Consider the following 27060-nt stretch of genomic DNA (forward strand, 5'->3'; position numbering starts at 1 on the left):
ATATAGTTTCATATAGTGCCACCAGCAGGTCAAAGTTTTCACTTATACAGCGCAATATATCTACAGCTATTGGATAAATTGGCACAAAATGTAGGTAGAGATATTGATGCTTCCCAGATGGTGTATCTTAAAAACTTTGGTAATCCCCTGAATTTATCTTTAGTGCAAACCATGATTTTGTGGTTATAAGTGAAATCTCCCCACAACTGTTGGATGAACCGCCATGACAATTCGACACAAACATTCATGTCACCCTCAAGATTCATTGAAAAATAACTTTGGTGATCCCATAACTTCTTCATCATCATCCAGCACCCCCTGCTGGTCACAATCCCAATTTGTTCAATACTTTGATTTATGACCAGACTAATGACTTCCCATCAGCCTCAGCTGTTCTATGTTTTTAGTGCTACTTAGTGAATGTTAGCATGCTAACACACTATACTTAGATGGTGAACATTAAAGCTGCTAAACATCAGCATGTTAGCATTGTCATTGTGCAAGCGCTGCTGTGCTTAAGTAGAGCCTAGCTGCTTGTGCAGAATTCAGATCAAGCTTTCTAATCGGATTACGTTGATCCCATTAGATGTAATCCAGCACTTCCAGCTCAACATTTTAATTTCTCTGCATTCATCTCATGGTTTAACAGAGAAAATGTATGTGGTATGTAATATAAGAGCCATAACGTTCACATAACAGATGGAAGAAAACCCATTTTCTGTTTCCGTAGAATGATCAGTCAGTGTGTGTTTAAAGTGCAGCAGGTCAAACTCAGTGCAGCAGGTTTAAAGGTCATTAATGAACCATTGATGAATGAAGATTTTTATGACAGCAATGTATAATCAATACAAGGGTTTAACCAGAGTATTGGCAGCTGCAGGCCTGATCAATAACTCTTCCACAGGTCACCGTGAAACTCCTGACCGTGAAACTTACTCTTGAGTGGAGACGATGGAAAACGTCCAGTCTAATTTGCAGGGGAAACTTTCGGTGGCAGGGAAAAGGGATCATGTGATGGCAATACATACAAGCACAATATACACAAAAACCTGTGCGATGGTGTGCCGCTCTTCTTTCGCGTCACATGACGACTCTTAGAGGTATGCCGCTTTGATTAATGGTATGTTGCTGCTGCTCGACCGGCAGATGGCACATGAAAACTGTATGTTGCTCCCATCTTCCACTGGCATACACCACCCCCACCTGCTTATGACGATTTGTTACTGGCATATGCTGCTGCTGGCTGTTGGTATGTTGCTGCTGTGTGCCACATGAAAACAATATGCCACTGTTGTTCTGCTGGCAGGTACTGTATAAACTTGTGGCTAATGCAATAACGGTATACTGGAAGATACAGTAACTACTTGTTGCCTGACTGCCTTTCCTCCATTGGCCTGACATGTTGGACCAATGGTGGCTGTTTGATGTCAGCAGAGATTGTGAGACTTGGTTGAATGGAAACACTTGGTTCAATCACGTTCAGTTTATCTTCAATAGTCTTAATGTGTCCTTGAGCAAGGCATTTAAACCGTGGCGTCTCTCTGCCAACTGTACAAGTCTGCAACTGTAATTGGTACAGTCGCTCCCAGGTGTCCAAAAATAGCATGGATTACTCAGCAAAACCCTTCATTTGGAGAAAGGTTAAAAAATGCTTATCTACCAATAAAGTAATTAGCTCTCACTCCGTCTTCTGGCCCGCAACGTTCTGCTTTGCCTGTCGTTTGTGGTGCCAAGAGGTTTCAAAAAGCAGCTTCTTATTCATCTCCAGCCTTAGTCATCACTCGTCATCGGCTGTAGCACCTCCATGGGAAAGTCATTTTTCAAATAAATGCAGCTCTTTCAGTGCCTCCCAGGGTCCTCTTCCTCCTCTATCTTGCTCTGACAAGCACCTTATGCCAGATTTACTCTCTTTCTGTAATGAATGGGCTGATGGTGACAGAGCAGTTTCACTCACTGGATATTTCAGTACATCTATTTTATTTTATTTAACCATTTATTCATCCGCGGAGGTTCTTATGTGCAGCATTGCCTGGCCCTTTTCCAGCACAGTGTTGCTTCATTTTGACTCAGGCATGGGATGGATGAAAAGTTTGAGTCAATGATGAAACGAGTAGTGGAGTGATGACTTGCTGCTTGGAGAAATGACAGATAAAAAATGTTCAAAACTTGTCTGCAGAACTAATAGACGCAGAAGCAGGGGGAAATGCAAGCAGGAGGTCTTTCACGGTGGCTATAATGTGAACAGAAATATTTAGGAAGAGGAACTTCTACAAAGTATTCTGTATCTCAGCCTCAGAAGCATTTTTAGACGTCTACTTCTTCTCCCAATGACTGGGTGTGTGAAATTAGACCAAGCTAAAACGTATCATGTTTTATCTTTTCCTTTTTTCTCCCGTGTCACCCAGAGGAGGCGATGTACCCTCACTGTCTTCATTAGCGTTTGAGCTTTTAGCTCAGCGTGTGGAGGTACAAGAGGGTGGGTGGGTGAAGGTATACGTCACAAGCTCTCAGCACGGCATGGGAGGCAAACAGAGCCTCAGATGTGTGTGAAGCTGAGAGTTTCGAAACTTTGTAAAGGGTTTCAAAAGAAAAGGCGTCCTGAGGAGAGAGTAGGGAGCCTGTGCGATGCTACACTTCATCTTATAGAGTGTTGCACTGACTCCTACTACGTAACCCCCCCCCCCCCCACTGTGCTACAAGTGGATGTATTTGCAGTGCAGGAGGTTGGCTGGGGTTGTCCTTTACGTAGAGAGGTGGAATACATGTAGAAATGTTTAAACTCTTCTGAGTTAAAAAAAAGAAACAAGGACAGAACGCAGTTGACGTTTTTGTCATCCATCTCTTGTGTCTTTCCTCCTTTTCCTCCTGCCAGGCAGTCTGTCTCAGGGAGGATGTTATCAAACTGTCCCTGTGCCTACAACGTCATGTGACTACGGTGTGAGTCATGAGTTGATTGATGCAAATGTCATTAACTGCTTAAAAAGTCCAGACACCACATAAATCAGGATCTGTTCGTAGTCAGGGGAGTTAAAGGTTTATTGTATTATTTTTCTTACCGCCTCAGAATCACAATTAGAAAACAGGCTTCACTAACAAATTAACAAGAAAAGGAAACAAACAATAAAAATCCACGTCCACCAAAGCCCGTGAATGGTGTAAGTGAAGCACGTTTCACAATTCACAGACGCATCTTATGATGTATGCTAGCTGGGTATTTAATTTATTCTAATTGTAGAATGCTCACAGCCCAAATGAAGAATCATCAGCAGCACTGGGATAGTAATATGCCCAAAAATGAACGTGTGGAAATTTAAGATGTTACAAATAGTAATAATATCGTTGTGGAGCCAGACATAGCTTGAAGCAGAGACCCCTCAAAACCCAACAAAAGTCTGCTGGGTGTATATTTAGACAAAAGCCTCAAGAACTTTCCATTCAAGGCTCAATGCTTTGTTGTTTAATCAGCTTACATACCTCAATTAGATGTTAAAACCACATTAGATTTGCATACCAGCTAATGTGGCTGTTAGGAGCTAGCATTGGCACTTTTTGTATGTTTCTCTAGAAGTCCTTCGGCTATATCTGTCTGTTTGAGTCATTTAGGCCACAAGGTATGACCTACCTTGTCTATCAATAACTGTCTGTCTGTCTGTCTGTGTGTCTGTCTGTGTGTTGGCCAGATAAGTTGGCTGAATGAGGAGCAGCTATTTTTGTGTGTGTTCTGCTTTCATTAATATCTCTCTGCTGGGAGACAAACTAATGAGTCCTGGCTCTGTGATTGCTACATCACAACTTTTGTGCGTCACATCAGACACTTTTTTGTGCTACATCACAGTGGGCGCTCTACATCACCCGCTGTGAACTACATTCGCCACAAACACAGTAGCCTATTTTAGAGTCGAGTGGGATTTTACTTTTATTCTTTTTTTTTTTTCAGATACATTACACAGAGAACAGATTGGGAGAGTTGTTTATGCTCATATTTAAACACATATGAGATTTAAGATTCAAGAAGACAAATTGGCCATATTATAAGACATTATTCCCTGCAGATGTTTGGCCTTTACAGGACGCAGAGAGGCTTGGACCAGAGTTGTGGGTGTGGTGACACAAAGGGGAGAAATCAGGTTGACAGAGTGGACAGAGGCTGCAACTCCTCCGACACATTGAGCTACCAGATTTTATATGACTGGGCCAGAATTAAGATCCCAAACATCTGTAAACAAATAAACAACAACAGTTGGTGCTAGCTGTCCGAACATCTGTCTCCTTCTAACCGTAAACATTTGTGTTGCAGGGTCATTACCTGTAGCTGGAGTGGACTGCTCACTATGAAAGCAACACTTAGACTGAACCAGATTTCAAAGGGATTATCTCATTTTTCTGCAAACAAAAACTTATGTCATCAGAATCATTTGGAAGAAGCTATAATCACAAAGAAGTTCTACACATAATGGCTTTACATTGGCTGTATACATTGTGCACATTTTATTCAACTGTGTTTCTCATGCGATCGTATTCCACAATATATAGGCGTATTTTAGCAAGTAAACCATTACCAGCTTTAGAATAATAATAATACAACATAATAATAATAATGTACATTTCTTTGTTCTCTAAGGGTGGAGCTTGTGTTGAATGATTTTAATTTGAGAGTAATTACAAACAAATTTTGCAGTTTTGACTTGAGACAGACATCAAGAGAAACATGAAGACAGAAAGAAAAATGGATATGACGCGAGAAAATTCAGCAGGTCCTCTGCAAAGTGCATGCAATGTGAACAGGTGTGTAACTCTTATTATCCACAACGAGTTTGGAGATTTGAGATCCTGCAGGTCAGCCATCTTGAATGAGAAAATTTTAAAGCACACGACCTGGGACTGAATTTTTTTTTCTAGTCTCTTAACCTGAATTTGTCATTAAAGTTTGAAAACAATGCCGTGAGTGCAGACCTTTAATTCTTTCTCATTTTTGGTTTGCACCACCTCTGACTGAGCGCTAACTTCTGCTTTACCTGCTGCAACAGTTCGGCTAGTAGAGTCTTCTTAGCTGTGTCCCAAAATGGTACATGTGCAGTTAAGTTTTCTGACATTTTTGGGGCTTACCGACTGGCAGAGCGACTAATAATAGATGCTGGCTACAGCTTAAAGCACAGAAAAAGAAAGAGAAGCAAAGATGCAGAAAGCATTGTGGGTCTAATGTTATGTGGAAAGTGTTGAAAGCAAAGCGAATCAGTGTAGAAATGTTGCAAATAAGAAAAACTGTCACTCTTCTACGTTTTATCTTGATTGCCTGGGAAGATTGCCTTTCACTCTGCTACAGATGAAGCATGTTGAATTGGATTGAACCGAACTGAGATAATATCCCATCAGCGCCATGAAAGGGTCGCCGCGAAGCAGAGTGGTTGATGTGTCTCCAGCCATTATCCACCTGCTGTATTAGTTATGTAACTCTACTCCGCCTCAATACACCACCGGTGACAAGAGGTGACAGCAGGTTGTACACACACACACACACACACACACACACACACACACACACACATAAGCTAATGTAGAAAATAACATGCCTCTGTGTTAAAAGCCTCTTAGAGCATTCTCACGGCAGGTCTGGATTCCAATGTGGTCTCCGTAGTAACAGCATCCACGTCCATGGTAACCGTGTCTGTGCGCTGATGTCACAAGCCCCATGTCCGAAATGACCCCCTCGTTCACTCACCTTCTGTACAATGAACTCTAAGTAGTCGACTCAATGGTGAGCAGCAAATGGAGATTTTGCACACTTACCAATCATCATCATTTTGACAGCTGTGGAGTCAGCGGTCATTTCCGCACCTATAACATGCGGAGCATTGCATTGTGGGATCACAGCGGTTGTCATCGTTACAGTAAACAGGCTGTGATTTTCTTTTCCCAGAGAGAAAGTTTCTTGTGTGTGAGTACGTTCCTACTTGAACACACAACTTTTCCTTCACACACAAACACAACATGTCAGTGGAGGCAGGCTCCCCCTGTGGATTTAAGGTGTATTACATCAGTTAATGGCAATATTTTGTGTCACTGTCTAGAGATGATCTTCTTTCTTTTTTTTTAGCAGTCAAAGCATGTCTGAGCCTTGGTGTGGAAATTGTACAGACTTTTAAAGTCGCTCACTGTCTACAGACGGTGAAGCATGTCATTCTGTCAGACGCAGTAATTTATCTTCCAGCCAGAGGGGGCTCATAGTGAGCGCTGCGATGCTGCGGGCACAGTCTGAGCGGTCTACCAGTTTCATTTGAGTCTCTGTAGCAAACAAAAACTCTGCGTTTTGGTGGCTTTTGGAGGTTTTCTGATCACTGACAGGTGATGTTTTTTACGAGAAGTCTGTGACTTGCAGACCTTTGAGTGTTTGATTAGATGCTGATAAAGACGAGCACGACTTGTGACCGTTCTTACCACAATAGTGCACACTGGGCTGCCGGACTGAGAGTAAAGCAGATTTGGTTGCTTTTAAATCCAAACGCAGGGTAAGATTAGGATTAGAAAGGTTGTTTTACAACTGCAAACATTTTTCTGTGGCAGTTCAGGTTGCTCACCACAAGCATTAAAAGTGCATTCTGACCCAATTTTGTTGCTTGTAATCCCAGGAGTTTTAGGCTTATGCCACTCGAGAACTGATTGTAAATCACTCAGACAGTCAGGTAAATGTTTGAAATGGAAACTGTAGATGCAGGTGTATACTACATTCTCATGATCGTGGAAATGCCAATCCCAAGTTAGATGAGTTGGGACAAATGACGTTTGTGGCCCATTTTTGGCTGCCTGATTTGGTTTGCCAATTTGGGCTGCGAATCACATTCAGTTACCAGCATTTGAGCCAATGTTGGTCCCTGGGCATGTGGTGCATCATCAAGTCTGACTTCGGCCTCTGTTGGGCCAAGCCAGTCACACTGTAATGAAACAGGGATGTTTCACTTTGTTGCTAAACTCAAGACAATGAGCAGCCATGTTTTAGTGAATTCCTTTCTTAAACAGTTCATTTCTGCAGTGGACTTTAAATGGAGAAAGCGTTTCAGTGATAAACCAGGTTTTAGTGACAACCTCTCAGAATCAAAAGGCTTCTTTCTTGAGCCGCTATTTTGCACCGCTGTTCAACAATCATACCAGGAACAAATCCATTTAAGAGGCTCAGACACCAATTTCTATAAACCCACAGTAGCTATAGACAAGACTGGAATGCTGTAAGACTCATTGGGATTAAGGGCAATAAGGGATGTGGCTGCGATCAGTGATTTTTCCCAAGGGGGTCCCTGTGCCCTAGTGGTCTAAGGTTCATGGCATGAAATCGCCCTGGTGTTAATTCTGCCAAGAGACCTCTGTTGCATGTCCCTCCCCCTCGCTGTATTTTCTGTCTGCCACGACTGTCAACTAGTTTTATGTGTCTGTATTTCCATTTCCTTTCGATGGAAAGCAACAAATCCACAATTGTTCTCTGGAGCCAAAGCCATGCTAAAAAATAAGGAATTATAGAAAACTACAAGCAGAGGTAGAAGAGGCTGGCTGAGGGAAAGTGGGTTCACCAAAAGAATCACACCCCGTCAAATACATCACAAACCACTGGAGAGCACTGAGATTCAGACTGGAGAGATCCTCCTTCAAGTCTTTTCCTGTAATGCATTTGTTCTCTAACTGACTGATTACATTAAAGTTATCTTGACCTTTTGTACGGGGCTGCACTGACAGTAGTGTTGTATGACTGTGCTGCTGCGCCTGCTCATGGACTAACACAGGAGATAACTGATCATATGGAGGCAGTCAGGAAGCAGATGCACTAACCCAAATCTGCCAACGTCCCGTCCCACATGAACGATAGAAATAGCACCGTTCTAGGTCGCTTTTTAATAACTGCAGAACTAACTTCATGGCACTGTGCTTGTGTGTGTGTGTGTGTGTGCGCCAGGCTTCTTAAAGCATGTTTTTTCCATTGAGGTGATGAAACTGTCTGTGGAGAAAGAGTCTGGATTAGATGAGTGGCTGTAACACAGAAACACCATTCTCTGGAGGAAGTCGAGTTGCAAAAAATGTGTATTTTATTTGATTGATTTGATCCATTCATTTGATGAATTTTAGCATTTGTTCAGTCAGAAAAACATCAACTAAGTTCCTTTATGAAATATTTTTCATAAAGATTTTACAGAAATAGTGTCACATGGTCTCAATTCAGTGTGTATATGTGTGTTTGTGTGTCTGTGTGTGTCCTTACTATTAAAGGAAAACAACTTTCCTGTCCTGTCCTAAAAACAAGGTCAAAGACCTCCTGCTAGAGCACTTCATTATAAACTCAACCTCCATCAACACACACACACACACACACACACACACACATACACACACACACACACACACAGGACACCTTGCAGCCACAGATACGTCCCATAAAGTGCGCCGTACATCGATTTTGTGGTCTATTTTGCAACAAGATGTATGTCTTTGCTCTGAGGAGGAATTGAGTGCTTTGTCCTTGGCCTTGTTAAAGTGATTTCTCATCAGTGTGGTCGTCCTTCTTCTGACACTGATGAGGTCACAGCAGGACAAACAGCCAGTTCGGACACAGAAATGTGGGGATTTGTTTTCAATTTTTTAGGGAAAAAAGGGTTGTTTTGTTGAATTTTCACAATAAGGTTAAAGCTTGATAAAAAAAAAGAGTTAGATGATGGATTATGAAAATGCAACAGATCTGCAGAATAATCAGCAGCTACAATCTTTCCACTTTCTTTCAGCATATTCTGACCTCTGTCCTGACCACCAGGGAACCCTTTTGCAGGAGAAAAACAAATATTTTGATGTGTTGAAACATAAAATAGCAATGGAAATCAATTTAAACCAATTATATTTTTCTTTTTGCAAAACCAGAAAACAATGATCCTAACCTACGAGTAGCAGTACTTTGTGTAAGTATTCAGACAGTGTATAATGCAGATAAACACAAACATGTAAGTTTATCAACTCAGTCAACTGGCTCTCATACTGACATTCCCTTTAACCGTTTTCTTTTGAAATATTTTAGCGGCTCCGGTGGATAAAAATCTAGTTCCACAGGTGTATAGCAGCTGGATTTATTTGTGTGTGCGTCTGTTTGCCTGCAGTGGACACGGAGGGCAGGAAGTTGAAAGGAGGCATCCAGAGGAGCACAGAGACGGGTCTGGCTGTAGAGATGCCCAGTCGGACTGTCCGCCAGGCCAGCCACGAGTCTATAGAGGACAGCATGAACAGCTACGGCTCCGAGGGCAAGTGAGTAACTCGTCCTGCTCTGGTTCATCACAAACACAAACTACAGAACACTGAAGTCAGTCAGTCTGTTAGTTAGCAGTCAAACTGTGAAGCTCTTTCAGTGAAATTGGCAAAGGAACGAAATAGATTTTGGTGTGATTCTGAAACCAGGATTTGTTAAAGGCTTTCTTTTCATTGTGATAAAGAGCATTTGTGCTTTTTTTTTTGCATTAACCTGAATAACAAAACAATAAGCACATATTTTGGCTGAGGTACGCAAACACTGATTTGTAGTTTGAACTCAAATATTCGTTTTTGCACCTGTTAGTTTTCTTTTCTTTTCTGTCTGTGTGTCTGGAGAATATCTCAACAATTTAAGAAGAAATTCCCATGAATTTTGAAGGAATCTTTAGCATTTGTGGCGGTTTTGCACTCTGAAAGTTCCATCTAAGAGAAACGGTCAGCAGGAGACGGCACACATAGAGAGAGAGAGAGTACAGTGAAGCCCAGTGGAAAAGCACATATGACATCAGCAATACTAGTGTAGTACTACTGAACACACACACACACACACACACGGACACATGCTGATCAGTGCCAAAGTGGCTACCAGCTTGAATTCCTGCCGTTACATAACAAGACGAGGCAGACAGACAGACAGACAGACTGATGGGGGCTGGTAGGGTTTAAAGACAAACAGACGAGGGAGGAAAACAAGGAGAGGTAGCGACTCAGAGACTCAGAGACTCAGAGAGGATGATTGCATCACTGAGTGTGTTTGCATGCATATTAATATTCCATTTATATTTGGAATATGTAGATATTCTGTTTGTGAGCTGCTGCATGGAAACGCTGTTTAGCTCGTATCCCAAGTGAAACAAAAAAGAACATGTTAGCAGAAACAAGACGATGCTAGCTGGTTTATTCTGTAATGTGAACTTTTTATACGGTTTGATGTTGGGTTACTCCAGCAGCATGCAGCAGGTGTGAGAGTCAATAAGGACCACATACGCAGCTGCATGAAAAAAGGAAAACATAAATACTTTATTGATTGTTTCATGTTAATGGCAGATCCACACAGAAGCCTTTCTCAGACTGAGGTTCATTTTTTCAGAATATTAATGTACATGTAAACAAAGTCTGGCATAATCTGGGTTTTCACATTGAGCCTGTTTCAGGAGGTTCAACCCCTGTTTTCTCCTCTTCCTCCTCATCCAAGTGGGCCAAGCTAAAAACACAAACTAATCACATATTGAGTCCAGTCACAGTTTCAATTGCAACCATGTCTTTTAGAAATTATGTTAATATACTTGTTAATATGCTTTGGTGCCTGGATTATGTTTCCTATTAACATAATGAGGAAATGTTAATCACGAATTGTTGATACCCTTTGTATACGTCTTTACTTTTCCCAACGCACCTCTGCTGTAACCACGCCTCAGCTTCCTGACTTCCTGATCATTAATCAGACAGATCATCGTAATCACGCATAAAGAACGTTATTTTTCAGGTTTTTCACAGACAAAAAACAAGTTGTAAGTGACAGAATTTGAAATCTGGTCTTGTTGTGAAAAAGAGAAGGAATAGAAGTGCAACAAGTACTGGAAGTCCAAGGAACTTACAAACTTACTTAACTTAAACTTAACTTTTGATCCTGCACAAGATAAGCAGGTACAGAGGGATGAAAACTACAGGAAAAAAGTTTTTCTTAAGCCTGAATTAAAGATCTTCTGCCTAAAAGTAAAATGTCTGAATAATACTTATGTTACATAATCATTTTATTATCTGACAGACAGAGGAGCTCAGTTGTTAAAATGCAAATCTGTTTATGCTCTAAGCTGCAAGTAGCACTACATAGAGGGAAACTACATTTGAATCAGTGAACTGAGCTGCACAACAACATTATTTAGCAAACCGCTGCTTGTCTTCCTGCCTGTGTTTCCATCAGCTGTCTGGCTCAGTCTGCTGATTGAAAAGCTCTGTGCCTGAACCATGAATAAGCACTTTGTTAGCTAACACCATCCAATCACACTTATGAGCTTATTGATTTATGGTTCGGGCAATTCAGGACCCGGCAAATGTGTGTGTGTGTGTGTGTGTGTGCTGATGGTGATGGTGATGATGATGATGGGACTAAGTGGGAACGGTTTTCTATGTTTGTGTAAGGGATATGAGAATGTTGCATTACACTTTGTCTTGTCTGTTCAACTCATGTGACTATATGATGCAACACGGTCATTAAAGACGCTGTTGACATTTGATTGAGTTTAAGTTGCTCAAGTTAAATTTACTGCCTTTTCAAAAATCCACCCTTTTCTCTCGGCCTTTAGGTGGTACTACGTCTGTAGAGTGATGCGCAGCTCTATGGAGTTTACAGTAATAGATGTCAGATTTGCAATGCTGTCTCCTACAGATTACATGTCTATACTACTAAAGGCAAATGTGTTTTGAAAGACACATAATGCCGATTATGTTTTTTTTTTTAATCAAATCGATATAATGAGTCACAAAGTGTTTATACTGAAAGTATAGCACACCACAATCAAGCTGCCAATCATGAGGTCACACCCCCTTTTTAAAGCATCAAATAACTAATTAAAACCTTAAAACTTATCCAAAAAATGAACGCTTGAACAGACATCAGCGTGATAAAAACGACCTAAAATGACAGAAACCATCTTGGGGAACAAAATCTATTTCACGTTTTTGGTTTTGACTCCTCATAAACACTGAATAATATAGGACCTTGAATATTTGTAACATCATCTGCCTACAGCACGAGGTTTACATTGAGCGTCATATTTCTGTGAAACAGCAGCGTAATCCCCAGATGTGCCTCACACACACCAATATTATAATCTAAAGCTCAGGATTTTATCACCCAGTAATACCCACTCGGCTAATGTTGCTTGACTTATTGCATGTCAGCACTCTTTACACACACACACACACACACACACACACACACACACACACATATAAAGGATTTTACCTCATTAGAATTTCTCTAAATCTAATATGTTGATTTATTAATTCCATGTGTCTTCACTTACTTAGCATTAAGTGCACATGTGGAAACCTACAACACACAGAAATGGAAATATTGAAATGGTAAGAAACACACATTAAAGCAGCCAACAGCCAGCACAAAAACAAAAAAGTGTAAATGAGAAATCAAGAGTAGGCCTATAAATTAATATTAAATACCGGCAATAATTCAACGTTTGTTGACGTCTGCATGAATTACTAATCTAATCTAAGTGATTTTGTGTGTTAATCATCTTGGAGAGAGACTCTCTCGTAAATTATTTTGTTGTGTTTGGCTTCTCACTCTGAAGTTAATGTTAGATATCATCCTGTGTGCCTTTGTGTGACTTTGTTGGAACAATCTAGTAAATATTTAAACACTTTTTCATTCATTTAACAATGAAGACAAAGCTGTTAGGTAATTTAGGTCGCCGTCCTTGTGGAAGGACTGCTTGGTTTATAAAATAAGTTTCCTTGAATGTGCAGCTAAAGTACTCTCATCAGAGCAGGGGGGAATAAAGTGTAACTGTACACTAGAATGAAATGTGGAAGGTAGAGACAAGGAGGAGGATGAAGGTGAGTGATGTAGAAGAAGAAGAAGAAGAAGAGGGCAGCCATAATGAATGACAAACAAACGCACCAGAGTACGCCTGGTAGTAGGTGCATCCAGGAAGTGGTGGTGGATGTTTGGTGATGATGTCGTGACAACTTGTAACGAACTATTGCTAGCCACGAACGGTCCGCCGTTAGCAAGCTGTCAGTCAGAATGCAGAGTGAAGAACGCACCAGCAGCAGATATCACAGATATGTACTAAAGGTAAAGTGGTTCTCAAATCCAGGGGCAGTATGGTTGGTATGGTGGTTATTTATAAAACATGCCTAATGACGTCGCTGTCTATAAGAGAATCATTTTTTATATACGTTTTTTTTGTGGAACCTTTTACATTGTTCATATACACAGTGTATGTGCAGTTTACCTCTAATACTTGTATACTTTTACACAAGTAAAATTTCCTCTGCAGGCGTTCTGTTAAGAATGGAGCATGTTTACATTATAGTGTTGTTATTTTTACTTACAGGCCCTCCATTACTGTTTCACTTCTGTTCATGTTAAAAGTGGGCAGAGTTGTGGAAGGACTTTGCTGTGGTCTCGCCCGAACAGGTCCAATAAAACTATCACAGTCACACATCCTGAGAGGAGCCAAAGAAACTGGAAACACCTGTGCAGGACCTTTAAACAGAAAGCTGGTCACGCATGATAATGTACGTGATGTCACCTGTTAACACAGCCGGCACAGCCAGTACAACACCTTAACCACTCAGCCATCCTGGTTCAGACACCTAGTGAGCATCACAGATTGATGACATACATCAGCATCATGTTAGGGTGGGTTTGTCCTTCCATGGAACACACACACACACACACACACACACACACACACACACACACACACACACACACACACAGTTGCAGTATACCTGGCACTCTGCCACCAAAGCACTCTGAGTTGATTCCTTTGCGTACACACACAAACACAGGACACAAGGGGTCAAACTCAAAAACCAGCAGTCTGAGTTTTAGGCCAATTTGCATTTTGGAAGTCTAACTAAGTTGAAACAGGAGAGATCCATTTTTTCTTCTTCTCCATTATTCCTCCAGACTGTTTTTTCTGTCTCTCCTCTCTTTCATTCTGTCTTTACCCTCCAGTCTCTGACTCACTTTCTCTACCTAATTGAAGTTCAATGAGAGCTGTCGGGTCATGTTTAACCGGCTGTCTCTTTGTCTGCCTCTTTCACTCTCTCGGCAGTCTGAACTACAGTGGCATGTGTCTGGCATCGGATGCACAGTTCAGCGACTTCCTCGATGGCATGGGACCCGCCCAGTTTGTTGGACGACAAACGCTGGCGACAACATCCATGGGTAAGAGAGGACGGACGCTCTTATTTTCACAAGCATTTTGCAAAGCCTTTTCCCCAGTGAGCCACAGGAGCCTGTCAGCAGTTCATCTGTTTTCCTGTTATGATAACGAAGATGGCTCCCGGAAGACTAAGAGCTTAATCTATCACCCTTTACTTTCTTATCTCCAAGCTAAGAAGGTAAATTACTAAGGTTTGGGGGTCACGACTGTCATCTATATTTTGTGAAATGCCCCTGAAAAAGACAACAAGAAGTCCCATGAAAAATGGGTCTGAAAATTGAAAAGAAAAACGGATTCAAATGACTGCTGAAATCATTTCACGTTGACAAAGAAAGTGCCTCATATATCAGAGCTGTGTCCTACTGCAGAGTTTTTCTCATCTTACTAATTTCCAGGCTGTATATACTGGATGTATTGTATGCAGCCTGTCCTCCACAGCAGTGATCTACTGTAAGTGGGTCAGTTTCCTCGCTGGCAGCCAGACAGTGTCCTTGGCCCGACAACAGTGACACTGACTGGACCAACTCCACTCCAAACCTGCTGTCCAGTCCAACATTATATAATGTCACAGAACCCAGAATAACTTGGCCCTCATCTGCGCTCTGTCACTTTCAAAAGAATGCATTTGTCATTTTGGGGACATTTAGCTGAAACTGTTGTCCAGTATGACTTCCAGTGAGTTGAGTGAAGAAAAAGTTTCATTTCCCAGATCACAAAAGGCACTAAAGACAGATTTCTATCTCTAGGGAGGCAGAAAGAAACACAGTGCTAACAAACGGTCACATACTTACACGTCGAGTTGTTCACCACGTTCACCTGATGAATGTACATCTAATATTTACCCTTTTAGCTCTAGTTCGGTTTCAACTAAGTTTTGAGAAACATTTTTGGCTCTTAGATGCTCCACTTTCATCACCTGCTACATGTCAGAGGGTTTATCAGAGCTTATTTGTGAGGTTGATGAGAGCGCTGAGATTGAATTAGACAGTAAAGATGCCATAAAACAAAGACAACGAGCTAAAAGAGGCTAAAAAGCTACTCGGATTCAATGCTAAACTCCTAACATGTAAATTAAGGAGAGTGAAGTTGAGAGATACAAGACTCACAATGTTTCTGTATCCATGCAGTTATACGTGATAGAGAAAGACTGTTGTTATTTGTTTCAAAGCCAGATAGATACACATTGAACTTCTTTCAAGATGCATAACAGAAAAAACGAAGAGCTCTGTGCTCTCTAGACAATACGCTGACATTTATGACTCGTCCCGTTGTCAGCAGTTATTGCATTTGCCCTTTTCCTGTCCATCTCAACAGTCTCAACAGTCTACTAAACGCAGTTTAGTTCCTAAAGATGGAGCTACATCTCTGTTGTTCCTTAAAAATCCTTAATAAAACATTTTATTTACTGTTTATTCTATGTTTTGATGACATCTAGCTCTGGTTCCTGTGGACGTGGGATGCACTTAATGGGCCTCTTGCAAGAACATTTTCGAAATTCTTTTGTCTACGAGGCTTTTTTGTACGAGGTTTTCAAGTTGGAGTCACCAAACTCTAATTAACTGGACAAACTTGTTTCAGCCGGATAAATACCACCTGTTGAGGCTACGTGTTCCGCTTGGGCGAGTTTCATTCATAAAAAATGACTTTCACACCGCGGAACTTCGAGTCCTACTCAGCAGACAAAAAGATAAGACGTTTCGAGATATTAGACGACAGGAGATGACGTCACACTGTCAGGTCCAATGGAGGACGATGCTGGACAGAAACCTGCATGAAGACCCTGAAGTAGCTGTCCCAGGGAGAGAATTTACCTATCAACCACTGAACTGTATAAACTGCTGTGGCGAAATATGCCTAAAAAAATCAAGATATCTTAAAAAAAACACCAATAAATTTGCAAGACATGGTGATGATATTTTGGTGAACAGAATATTCATTTCATTGATTGTCAAAGTTCTACATTTTATTTTTGTTCATGTCTGTTTCATATTTAAACTCCAAATTAGATGAAGAAAGGCAGGCTGTACATGACTCGTATGACGGGTCTGAACCACTCATGAACTTTGTTCTTACATAAGAGAAAATTCGAAAAATGAGTGAAAGCCACAAATTCTCTCTTCTGGGACCTGATCTTGAGCTATGTGGGGTAATCTTAAACTGGAGCAACATTCAAATCTACGTGTACATCGTAGCATCTTCTCTCATCAACTACAGTATCAAAACTGATGCATTGCTTTATAACGCCACCTAATGTATTATCCAGGTAGAAATCTATCTTTTTTCACATGTCCTCCCTATTTAACGTGCACCTGTGTTTTCACCCAACCAGGTGACATAGAGATCGGTCTGATGGAGAGGAACGGGGGTCTGGAAGTGGAGGTCGTCCAGGCCAGAGGACTCACCATGAAACCAGGTTCAAAGGGACCTCCAGGTACCACTCTAGTCTGTTCACTGATCGATCAAAAGAATCAAAGCTGTGTTTTCTACAGGACGTTCAAAGTCAAAATATTTTAGTTTTTGGTATCTGGTTCATCAAACGACTGCCGTGTCTTAGAAAGTGGAGGTTCCCACAGCACATGAATGCATCACAAGACGGCAAATAGCATCAGCTACTCACAAACAGAACAGCCTGCAGCTGACATTTTAAACCTAATGGGATATATCCTCCGAAAAACACAGTCATGGTCCTTGCAGATATGAAAGATGCATGAGTGAAGAGGAGGAAATGGTGTTTTCAGTGTTCAGGGAGTTAACACGCAGAGCAGAGGGAGGATAAATAAGTAAGATCTACATTTGCTTCTGCTAATGCTGTAATGGAACATGCGGCATGTTGTTCTGACTTCAGATGCTGCTCCGTAGTGTCTGTACAGTAAAAAACGCAGTATCTTTAAAGTAATGCTCTGAAATCAATCTGGAAGCGGTTTGCCAGCTTTCAACAATACAAACAGATCAGCACAGACACATGACCCAAACGCACAGAATACTCTGTGTCATAGGCAGGAGTACCCAACATTTTAGAAACTATTTCTTTTCACGCTCTCTGTATTCATTTAAAGGTTACACACTATTCCACTGATAGACAGGTGGCGGTAATGCGCCAGGAAACGTAGCAATACACCGTCAAAGGCAGAGAAGAAGAATATTGATCGCAGGTAAACATGGATATAAACAAGGCACGGGTTCAAACAAGAAAAAACTGCTGCTTTTCAGTGAGTAGTAAACATAAAGGTTGTTTGTTCACTTGACTTATTTGTAATTGTAGAATGTGAACTCCTCCTCTGGTTTTTAAACCCCTCACAGCCCTCAGTGTCCTCACTGTTAACTACAGCCACAGTCACCGGTGCAATAATAATAATTCACTGACATATTTTATGCACTTGGAGACTAAAGTACACCCCAAGGATTCTCAGCTTCATGCTTTATTGTACCTGAAATATATCACAATCAGGCTGTTTATGTGAGTTGGCTGCTCTGTTGCTTTTGCTGTCTATTAAACACAGCAATGAATCGACCTACGGCTAAACTGATCAGTTCAGTGGTCACTAATTAATCAGATTAGTTAACCTTTCACGTCACGGCGGTATCTGTTGTATTAGTGATAGGAAACAGACACAGGACCGGCTTGATGTCAACACGACTGTACTGTTGTTTTTATTTATTTTTTTATTTCGGATTGTGTAACAACAAACTATTAACTCTGATTGTAGTTCCCCTGTGTGTGTTGCATAATATTAAACCAGCCATTGATCCTAATTGCATAAGAATAAAACAGCGTCAGCAAATAAGGAAAAACTATGAGGGAGAGATAAAAGAGAAGAGGATACCGAACAGAGCAAAGCACAAACAAGAGAGAGAGAAACGAGTCGAGAGCAATTTAGTGTGAATGAAAGAAAAACAAGCAAGTGAAAACAGAGAGAGACAGAGATGAAAACAAATCCATATGCATAAGATAAAGACAAATGAGACCCTTGCTCCATATTTCTTTGTGCCAGGGTCTAATCTTTAATCAGTTTATCAGCACTTCCCCACAAATTTCTCTGTGTCCTTAGAGAGCACTGTGCTCTGTCCGAGGTGCAGCATCTGGTGCTGACAGCGACTGTTTGCATGTATATGTGTAAAGTGTGTTGTGCATTTTTGCATAATATGATATTTCTTAAGCATTTTATTGATTGAGTCATTTTTTTTGCACGAAGAAAAACCAGAAAAACGAATGATTACATGGCGTTCCACAGTGCACCACAATGCCCTCTACCTTTACTCTCAAGGAACCACTATGAACTGCAAGGCGAGGGTCACGTGAGTGATGGGGAAGATGAGCTAGCACTAACGCTAACAAGCTAATCTGCTAGCTGGCTTACTGCCAAGCTGTGCAAGCAGTAAACTGTATGACCTTTATAAGCCACTCTGGCCACGCACGCAGGTAACTCATAATACACAACATGTATTATGAGTTTTTTTACATACATGTTCATGCACAAAAAATAATTTCGGGATGAATTAAGTTCTATGCTATTTTATTTTCAGGCTTGGTTGGGGTTAGGTCTTTGTCCCTAGCATCCCTAGTTACCATGGATACATTGAGTTGTCTTTTTACTGCAATGACACTGAACTGTTTCCTCCCCGTTATCTGATATTACTCAAGAAAGTCTGGACAGAGCTGGTGGAAGTCTTTGGCTGGGTGACAGTTTAAAGGAAAAATCTTTGATAATAGAACTGTAATAAAGAATTAGGATGGTCATTTATAATAAAGGGATCCATAAATGTGCTTTGGAAAATGTAATTTAATATAAGTTACGGTAGCATGACTATTCATGAAGGCATAATGTCATATCCAGAGGGAGGTTAGCGTGATACCAGTCTTTATTTATTGAGTTAGTTTGTTTTATAATCATCGGGTTTACATTTGAAGTTTTTTGCATTGATGAGACAAACTTTTCAAGGACCTCGACTTGCAGCTTGTATCAGTCCCTCGAGAGTCTCCCCTCTACTCTCCTCATCATAACTCGGCCCTCATCTATTCTTCTCCTACTGTACTGTACTGTACTGTACCACAGTCAAATATACCAGCTCTGAATCTCATCGGACTCCCCTACCCTCTAAAGTCACTGAAAACTACTGAGCACTGAGTATTCTGAGTTCAGGTTGAACTTTTCTGTCTGCTGTCATTTCAGCGGCCTACATCAAAGTTTACCTCCTGGAGAACGGGATCTGTGTGGCCAAGAAGAAGACCAAGTCAGTGAGGAAGTCTCTGGATCCTCTCTACAACCAGGTCCTGGTCTTCTCTGAAAGCCCACAGGGGAAAGTGGTGCAGGTGAGATACACCATCATGGCCCACTGAAAGCAGCAAATAGACAGACATTAAACTGATTTTAGACGGGGTTTCTCACATCTTCTCCATTTTGTCCATTCCATTTCTTATTTTCATATTTTGTACATACTTTTAGCTCTAAATTATGCTACTTTCTACTCTTGAATGGGAGCACCGGTACTGTACAATTTCCCCCCGGGGATCAATAAAGTATTTCTCATTCTTTCCTTGTCACTTTTTCCTTTATTTTCCACTCTCCTTCCTGTCGTTTCTTCTCTATTTTTACTCTTCGCTTCTTTTTCCTCTGTCTTATCTCTTTCCTTCATTTTTTACTTATTCCCTCCTCTTATTTCATCCCTCTTATTTCACTCTCTCTTCTTTCTTTCCTTTTCTAGTTGCTGACTCCTTCCTTTTCTCTCTGTCTTTCTTTCTCTTCCTCCCTTCACTTCAAGCCTTTCTAATCTCCTTCCATCATTTCCTACTTTTTTTCTCTCCTGCATTTATTTCATTCCCTCCTTCCTTCATCTCTTTTCCTATTCTTAATTCATTTATTTAGTCATTGTTCTTTCTTATATGTTATTATATTCCTTCTTTCTTTTCACTGTGTTATATGTCACAGTTCACTCACAGTTCACAGTTGTATTTTTTGCATTTTGCTGTAATCGTGTTCCAGTAATGTTTCATTCTGCCTTCATAACTGTTAAAGAATATAACAACAACACGCACGTGTGTGTGTTTTAACCTGATGTGTGGCAGTTTCCTCAGTAATCAGCAGGTGGAAACAGTGGCGTGTTCAGTGAGAGGCCTGCAGCTCTGCCTCAGGCTGCTCTGCTGCTCCTGTCGTCGTGTAATTAGCCACTAAACGCCTCCCTCTTAATTATCTGCTGTCTGTGTCGCTGTCCTCCGAGTTTCATCAAACTCATTCACACTGGATAATGAAAATCGCTGAAATCAGCAGCTCTTTTCAATTTGTCGCTTCCTGATTTAGCAAAGCGCTGCTAAAGTTCATACTGAGAATTCATTCAAAATCCTTACCCTTATTTTCTCAAGCTTTGCGACACATGCCACGTGAGAACTTGTTCATTCTAAGCACATGATTTCAGACACGATTACTTCAACGTCTAAACAGCATTTGTGTTGCCTATAGATATCAACCGGCAAAACGACTAAAGCACTTAATGAGTCTTACAAACACTGCTGTAATGGAAGATCATATATTAGGCGGAACACCAGTCAAGTTGAGTTTGTCGGCTGTAAAAGCTCGACATCGGCTTTGTTTTTACTTACTTCTAATAAGTAAGTACTAAACTAAATATATGCATTTCATGTGTGAGTTTTCTAATATGTGAAATGAAAAAGTCTGCAGAGACAAACATCGACAAAGATCACAAGCTGAAACCAACCAACAGTGACATAATGGCCATATACAGTTTATAGACGAATCTGGGTTGTAGGCGGATTAGACAAGCTGCCATTACTGCGGTGGAACCTCACTTATAAAGCCGCATATATAATACTATAATACGTGTACAAGATTTCTCTTTTTAAGCGTTTTTGCCAAGAAATCTGTCGAGCAGATTCTGTAGAACCAGTTATATGTTGAAAATGTAGTCATCAAAAATCCACTAAAATAAAGGTTATAATCTCATAACAAAACCTTTATTTTAGACCAGTTATAAAAGATAACAGCTGATCCAACAACAAACAGACTTTGGGATAAAGAACAGAAAGCCACAATCCTCTGCTCCATTAAATCAATTTTACTTTCCTAAATCTCCATTATTATTAAATCCTCATGTTTCGATCACATTCTTAGTGGTTTGCCAAAAAAGGACGAACCAATGACTAAAAGACAGAGCGATCTGCCTACACAGGGCCACCTGGCATATCTCTGTCTAGCTTGGTACGACGGGGCGACTATGACTTAACCCAAACATCTCTGCTTTCACTGTGTTTCCACTCTGCCAGTAGAGTATACTGATAATTTGCATTCAAGTCAGTGTGACTTTTGTGTCGAGTCGTTTTTCCTGTTATTCTGTCTATAATGAGTAACTCACACACCACTGGGACAGGTGTGTGTGTGGTAAACAGAGGTCAGGTCCGTGGGTTTTGAAGGTTGTAGGTTTGAACCTCTGTGTGTTCAGTGAAAAGGCCTTCAGAGAGGCCTGCGGCTGCTCTGCTGCTGTCACAGAGTAATTAGCTGCTAAATGCCTCCTTTCTAATTATCGGCTGTGCGTCTTTCTGCTCTCCTCTGCTCTGCACTCTCTGTTACCGTCCCCTGATCGTCTCATTCTCTTTCTTATCTCGTGCTCTCTTACGATTTGCATGTAATCTTTTACTTTGTTTTGTTTTCCATATGCTATTGTGTGTTTGGTTTGTGTTTTCCGGAGTTAATGTAAGCTAAACGTTGGCTTATTTCTGTGTATGTGTATGTAGATGCTAAAGATCAGGTTGTTTTTCTATTTAAAAATTAACTGTTATCTTTCTTTCAAAGTTCAAATAGGCTTTATTTATATTGGTAATAACCACCATAAAACCAGAGTTTAAACAATCAATGTCGTCAAACAATAGAGAAAACAATAACAGCTCATAATATTGAGCATATTTCACCTTTTTCCATTCAACGTGTGACAGCAGCTGATACATTCAGCTAATGCTGCATCTTCTCCTTTGTCCACATAAATAGTTTTCGTTTTCAGATCTGGGAAAAGAAGCAAATCCTGGGTTTATTGTATATTTTTCTGAATGTGTCACTCCTATCTCTCTCTTTCCCATCATTCTTTAACATCCTGGCTTTTCTAACCAGAGGGAGTTTCTGGTGTCAAAACTGCGAGTGGCTCAGATAGAGACATGCATTTGAAGTAATCTCTCTATCTGATTCTATACTTTAGGGCTCAGTCACATCAGCATTTATAACAGCAACATTTCTGACTGAAATCAATCAATTTAAATGGAATCAATAGAGTTGCTGCCCAAGACGAGGTAAATCTGTACACTGCTTTTGTGCATAGTTCAACTTTGGTGAATTTGTGTCATTGACCAATTGTAAACTGTCTTTATTTGACTTTATCTGTGTTGCACCACCCAAAAGTAGTGTTTACGTCACAAAGCTTACACCATCACCCATCCTACATAAGTATGTGGCAACCAAAACAAAGACTGTGGACTGCTACATACAGCAGCCTCCATTCTTTTGAGAAGGCTTTCCACTGCAGGGATTTGCTCTCATTCAGCAACAAAAGCATTAGTGAGGTCGGACGCTAATGTAGAGCGAGAAGGTCTGGCTCGCAGTCGGTGCTCCAGTTCATCCCAAAGGTGTTCGATGTGGTTTAAGTCAGTCAACAATAATACAGTATATACCCATCATTGGAACTAAGGTGCCAAACTACGAAAAACAGACCAAAAGTACACTGAAGTACTTTCGACCATATTGTGTATTTTGCCAGAATGTCCAAATGAATTCTGACGTCCCACTGGTGTTGACGAACACTTACTGTTTCCTTCAATTCAAGTTCCTCCACTTCAATGCAACATGCTGGGTTTTTTTTATTAAATCCCTTTGTGTCTTTCCATCAGCACCTGCATTGTGTGTGTGTGTTTGTGTGTGTGTGTGTTTGTGTCTGTGTGTGACTTCCACTTCCTAGAAAGTGGACCAGAAGAGGATGAAGGACACTGTGTTCTTCATCCTCCATACTAAACACTCTGCCATGCAGTTCTCCTTCTGCCAGTGTCTCTCTCTCCTAAGTTGCAGTGGCTGAGGTCAGGACCTTGTTTGGAGAACTGATCTCAGACAGACAGAAAGAGAGATATAGATTCTCCTTTTTTAAAGATAAAGGGAATAGATTGAAGTAGATTTGCTGTCTGTGTCTCCGTGGAAATCACTGGCAGACACACATACCAAACCAATTGGTATGCTGGCATGCACAGACGCACGAGACCACACCACGCGAGCGGACACATGCACAGACGGGTATTGATTATTTTGTCCGCTGCTTGACAAGATGTGGGGCCGTCTGAGATGAGCCCTGATGTTATCAGGATGTCAGGAGACAGGACAAACACATACCGCCATCATGTCCCTCTCCATCCCTCTCTCACTCAATCCCTCCTCCTTTACTTTAATTGAAACCTCAGCCTATTCTGTGCTGCTGTAACGGAGAGGGAAACTGTCAAGATCCAGCATTGCTTCAGAACAGATTTCCAAACCATCTGGATTCCTGTTAATTAACCACACCCTCTTAACCTTATCACTTTGTCAATGAATCTGCCTGGTCCTCCATTACCCCCAGAATGCTTTATGTGCACGACTCAAGGGCCTCTGAAGCCATGTTTAGGCACTAAATCCCCTGAAATAAAGTGAATCCTCTGAAGTGGGCTGGAAACACTGAGGGGAACATTAAGTACATCTACCTGTAGACAGAACTTTGCTGATCAATTCTTTCCATTCAAGATTATGTGATATTTATCACAATATAGTCTGTATATTAATATAGACTGAAATTCTGAAAAACTGAGTACAACATTGGTAAAATTTCTACAACACTGCCATCACTAATATAAATCATTATTTATTGCAGTTTTGTCAGGCAGCTCATTATGGGACTTGAATTAATTCTGGTGGCAGTAAAGTAAACAGGGGGGAAAAAAAAACATGCAAATATAACCGCACAAAATGATCTATTCACATTTTTATGGAAAACTCCAAAAAAGGAATATGCTCATAAACTAAATTTGCATTAGCTCATACATTTTGAATAAAAAGTAATTTTGTTGCTCTTATTTTGAAGAAGGTTTCGAAGAAAGCACACTTATAAAGCCTCTCTTATTATTTGTAATAACTCTACTTTGACAAATAAACACTTTGCTAACATGGTATGATTACATTATTTCTTGCCACCCTCTTCCGTAGGTGATCGTTTGGGGCAATTACGGACGGATGGACCGCAAATGCTTCATGGGTGTAGCTCGAATCCTTTTGGAGGAACTGGACCTCAGCACAATGGTGATTGGCTGGTACAAGCTCTTCCCTACCTCCTCCATGGTGGACCCAACAATGGCGCCACTCATCCGCCACTCGTCCCAGATGTCCCTGGAGAGCACCATTGGGCCCTGTTGTGAGCGATCCTAAGACTCACGCAAAAATATAAAGTTTTGTTGTTGCGACTAAGATTCCATTGCTGTCTCAACCAAATCCTAAGACACATTTTTATATACCCTGTAGCCCTGCGCCCGGGTCAACCAGGTGGTACTGCCTCCGGAGCAGATAGGTGTTAAGTATCTTACTCAAGGGCACTTTGACAGGTCCAACCACACTTGGGACTGAACCACTCTCCTGATTGGGAAGTGACTTTACTAACTAGTAGGTCATTTTGGCACTCATTGGAAATGTACTGGAATTCTTTTGATATTGTATCAGACTGTTTCCCGAGACTCATGGGAAGCACATTTCTTTTGTTGTTGCAACCGACCGCCCCTCAGACTCACAGGAAAAGTTTGCTCTCTTCAGATCTCTGTGATGAAAAAACAAAAACCTACTTAATGAGGATACTTCAAAGGAGGGCTCGGTTGCCGACATTGATCACATCCTATTGGGACCACAATACATTGCGGGCTCAGCTTTGCTTCAGCTACGCGCCTTCTTCACAGCCTACATTCGATTCTCATTCCCAGGACTGCTTGTTGTCTTTCTGTGTCCTCTTAAGGGGCTGGACAGCTCCTGGGCGTTATCTGTCCATCCACGATCCGCAGAGAAAGTGAGACTGCCCTGTTTGAGACACCAGCTTCCCATTTTGCTGGAGCATGGGGACAGCAGGTTTTAGGTGAATGGATCTGTGCGCAGCAGGACTACTTCGACTTTTAAAAAAGCTTTAGAAAGAATTAAGCTTATTTGTTGCAACCCACCAAGACATCTTGGTTTCTAACTTGAGCTGTTTTTGGTTTTTGTGTCACACATTTGGCCCTTCAATGTTCAATTAATTTGTTACGATGCGTATGTGAGTGGAGTAGGCATGAGTGAAAGTCCCTTTCATCTTCTGAAAGGATCTAGATCTCTACCTGATGTTGGGGATTGGGGAGTACTGCTTGGTTTCTATCCTACCAGTTAGTGCCAGGTACAAATTGATTCCCGAGTGGATTATACAGTATGGTTTAAAAGACGAACTAGCAGGTTCTGAGTTCCCAAAGACTATGTGCCAGTATGACCCAAGAGCCCGCACATTTTCATTACAATCAATCCCAACATTAGCTGACTGATTATTGTGTCACCTGGTAGTGCAGGTCGCATCGAGTACAGGTGGAGATATTTTACCTGTGTTGTAAGGACACATGATGCTATTACAAAAAAGACAAATGTTTCCAAAAGCACTGAGGATAGCAGGGCTGAAAACTTGCAGTATATCCCAGTTTAATTGTAGTTCGAAATGCTCTTTAGCTAATACTCTAGAAGTAGATTTTTAAGATTCCTCCTCTCTTTTTTTTTTTTTAAAGCTTTGGCTAACAGTTGTCTAATAACAGTTTCTACTGTGCCAATTTCTACCAGCAAGTGTCTTCTCCTTCCTCTTCTTCAATTACCTTGCGGTATGTGCTATTGTAAGGGAGGAACAGAAACAACCACTCACAACATCTGACAGCAGTGTTCAGGCTGTGCAGAGAAGCGTCCCTTTTACTCTAAATTACAGCCCTAATCCACAGACCGCCAAGGCACCTGGTGATTAGCCATGCTACGACTCAGCATGGAGAGAGGAAGAGAGGGAGGAAAAGGAAAGAGAGAGGAAGGAAGCATGAAATGTACTTTGCATCATCCAAACAAAGGGTCTGTCTGGACTGACGTCAGATTTCAAAAAAGGACACAAAAATAGGATGAATTTAAAGGGAACACAATGTGCACACTGTAGAGAAGTTTATAGTTTATTAAAGAACAAAAGTACATGTATTTCATTTGGGCACTTTATAATTCTTAATGTCTTTTTTTATGTGTAAATATTATGGTTGTTAGTGTCTTTTGGAGTGAGCCAAAGTTAATCTATAATTACTTAGTTGATTAATGTGTAAAACTCTGAGGGAGGGAAGGGATATCCTTGCTAGTTACTGTAAGATTGTAGCATTAGCTGGTAGCATCCGCATGACTGATTAAAACTTCTAATTAATTAGCAGAAACTTGATAAGACTAAGCATGAGTGCTACACAGAAAGAGGAGAGATGAAAATGCAGTATGTCGGGTTGAGGCCCGACATTAATTGAGGAATACATACATATGTAGCAACTGAATTCAGATTCAAAGTTTACTGAATTTCATTTTGGGCTTTTTCCTTTCACAGACAATAACTGAGATCTGTAATAAGAGACATAAACAGTTTTCTTTTTCTTTTTTTTTAACTTTGAAGCAAGATTTCAGAACAAGAGAAGTTGTCTTACACTAACTAACTAACAACCATACAATTTGGAGTAATTTTACTCTAAAGAAAACTTTGCAAAATAGGCCTCTGTTTTGCCAGTAGCAGTGTTGCAGGGATATTAATACTGTATTTATTTCCAAGCAAATTAGCTACATTCTGTAAA

At 40.8% G+C, this 27060-nt stretch overlaps 1 protein-coding gene across 5 annotated transcripts in view; it reads left to right on the top strand.

The window, feature by feature from the left end:
* Nucleotides 1-24631, top strand: part of rims4 (regulating synaptic membrane exocytosis 4) — a 37601-nt gene extending 12970 nt beyond the window's left edge. The window contains exons 2-7 of one of the 5 annotated variants that reach the window (XM_070902991.1): nt 5486-5497; nt 9142-9270; nt 14085-14197; nt 16525-16626; nt 19367-19506; nt 24413-24631. In XM_070902991.1, coding sequence (XP_070759092.1) covers nt 5486-5497; nt 9142-9270; nt 14085-14197; nt 16525-16626; nt 19367-19506; nt 24413-24631 — 715 coding nt within the window. Of the gene's footprint in view, nt 1-4340; nt 4359-5485; nt 5498-6706; nt 6715-9125; nt 9271-14084; nt 14198-16524; nt 16627-19366; nt 19507-24412 lie in introns of those variants that run through there. The other 4 variants (XM_070902994.1, XM_070902992.1, XM_070902995.1 and 1 more) reach the window with 4 other exon arrangements.
* Nucleotides 24632-27060: the final 2429 nt, after the last annotated feature.

Source organism: Enoplosus armatus, chromosome 3 (assembly GCF_043641665.1).
Source record: "Enoplosus armatus isolate fEnoArm2 chromosome 3, fEnoArm2.hap1, whole genome shotgun sequence".
Classification (NCBI taxonomy): Eukaryota; Metazoa; Chordata; class Actinopteri; order Centrarchiformes; family Enoplosidae; genus Enoplosus; species Enoplosus armatus.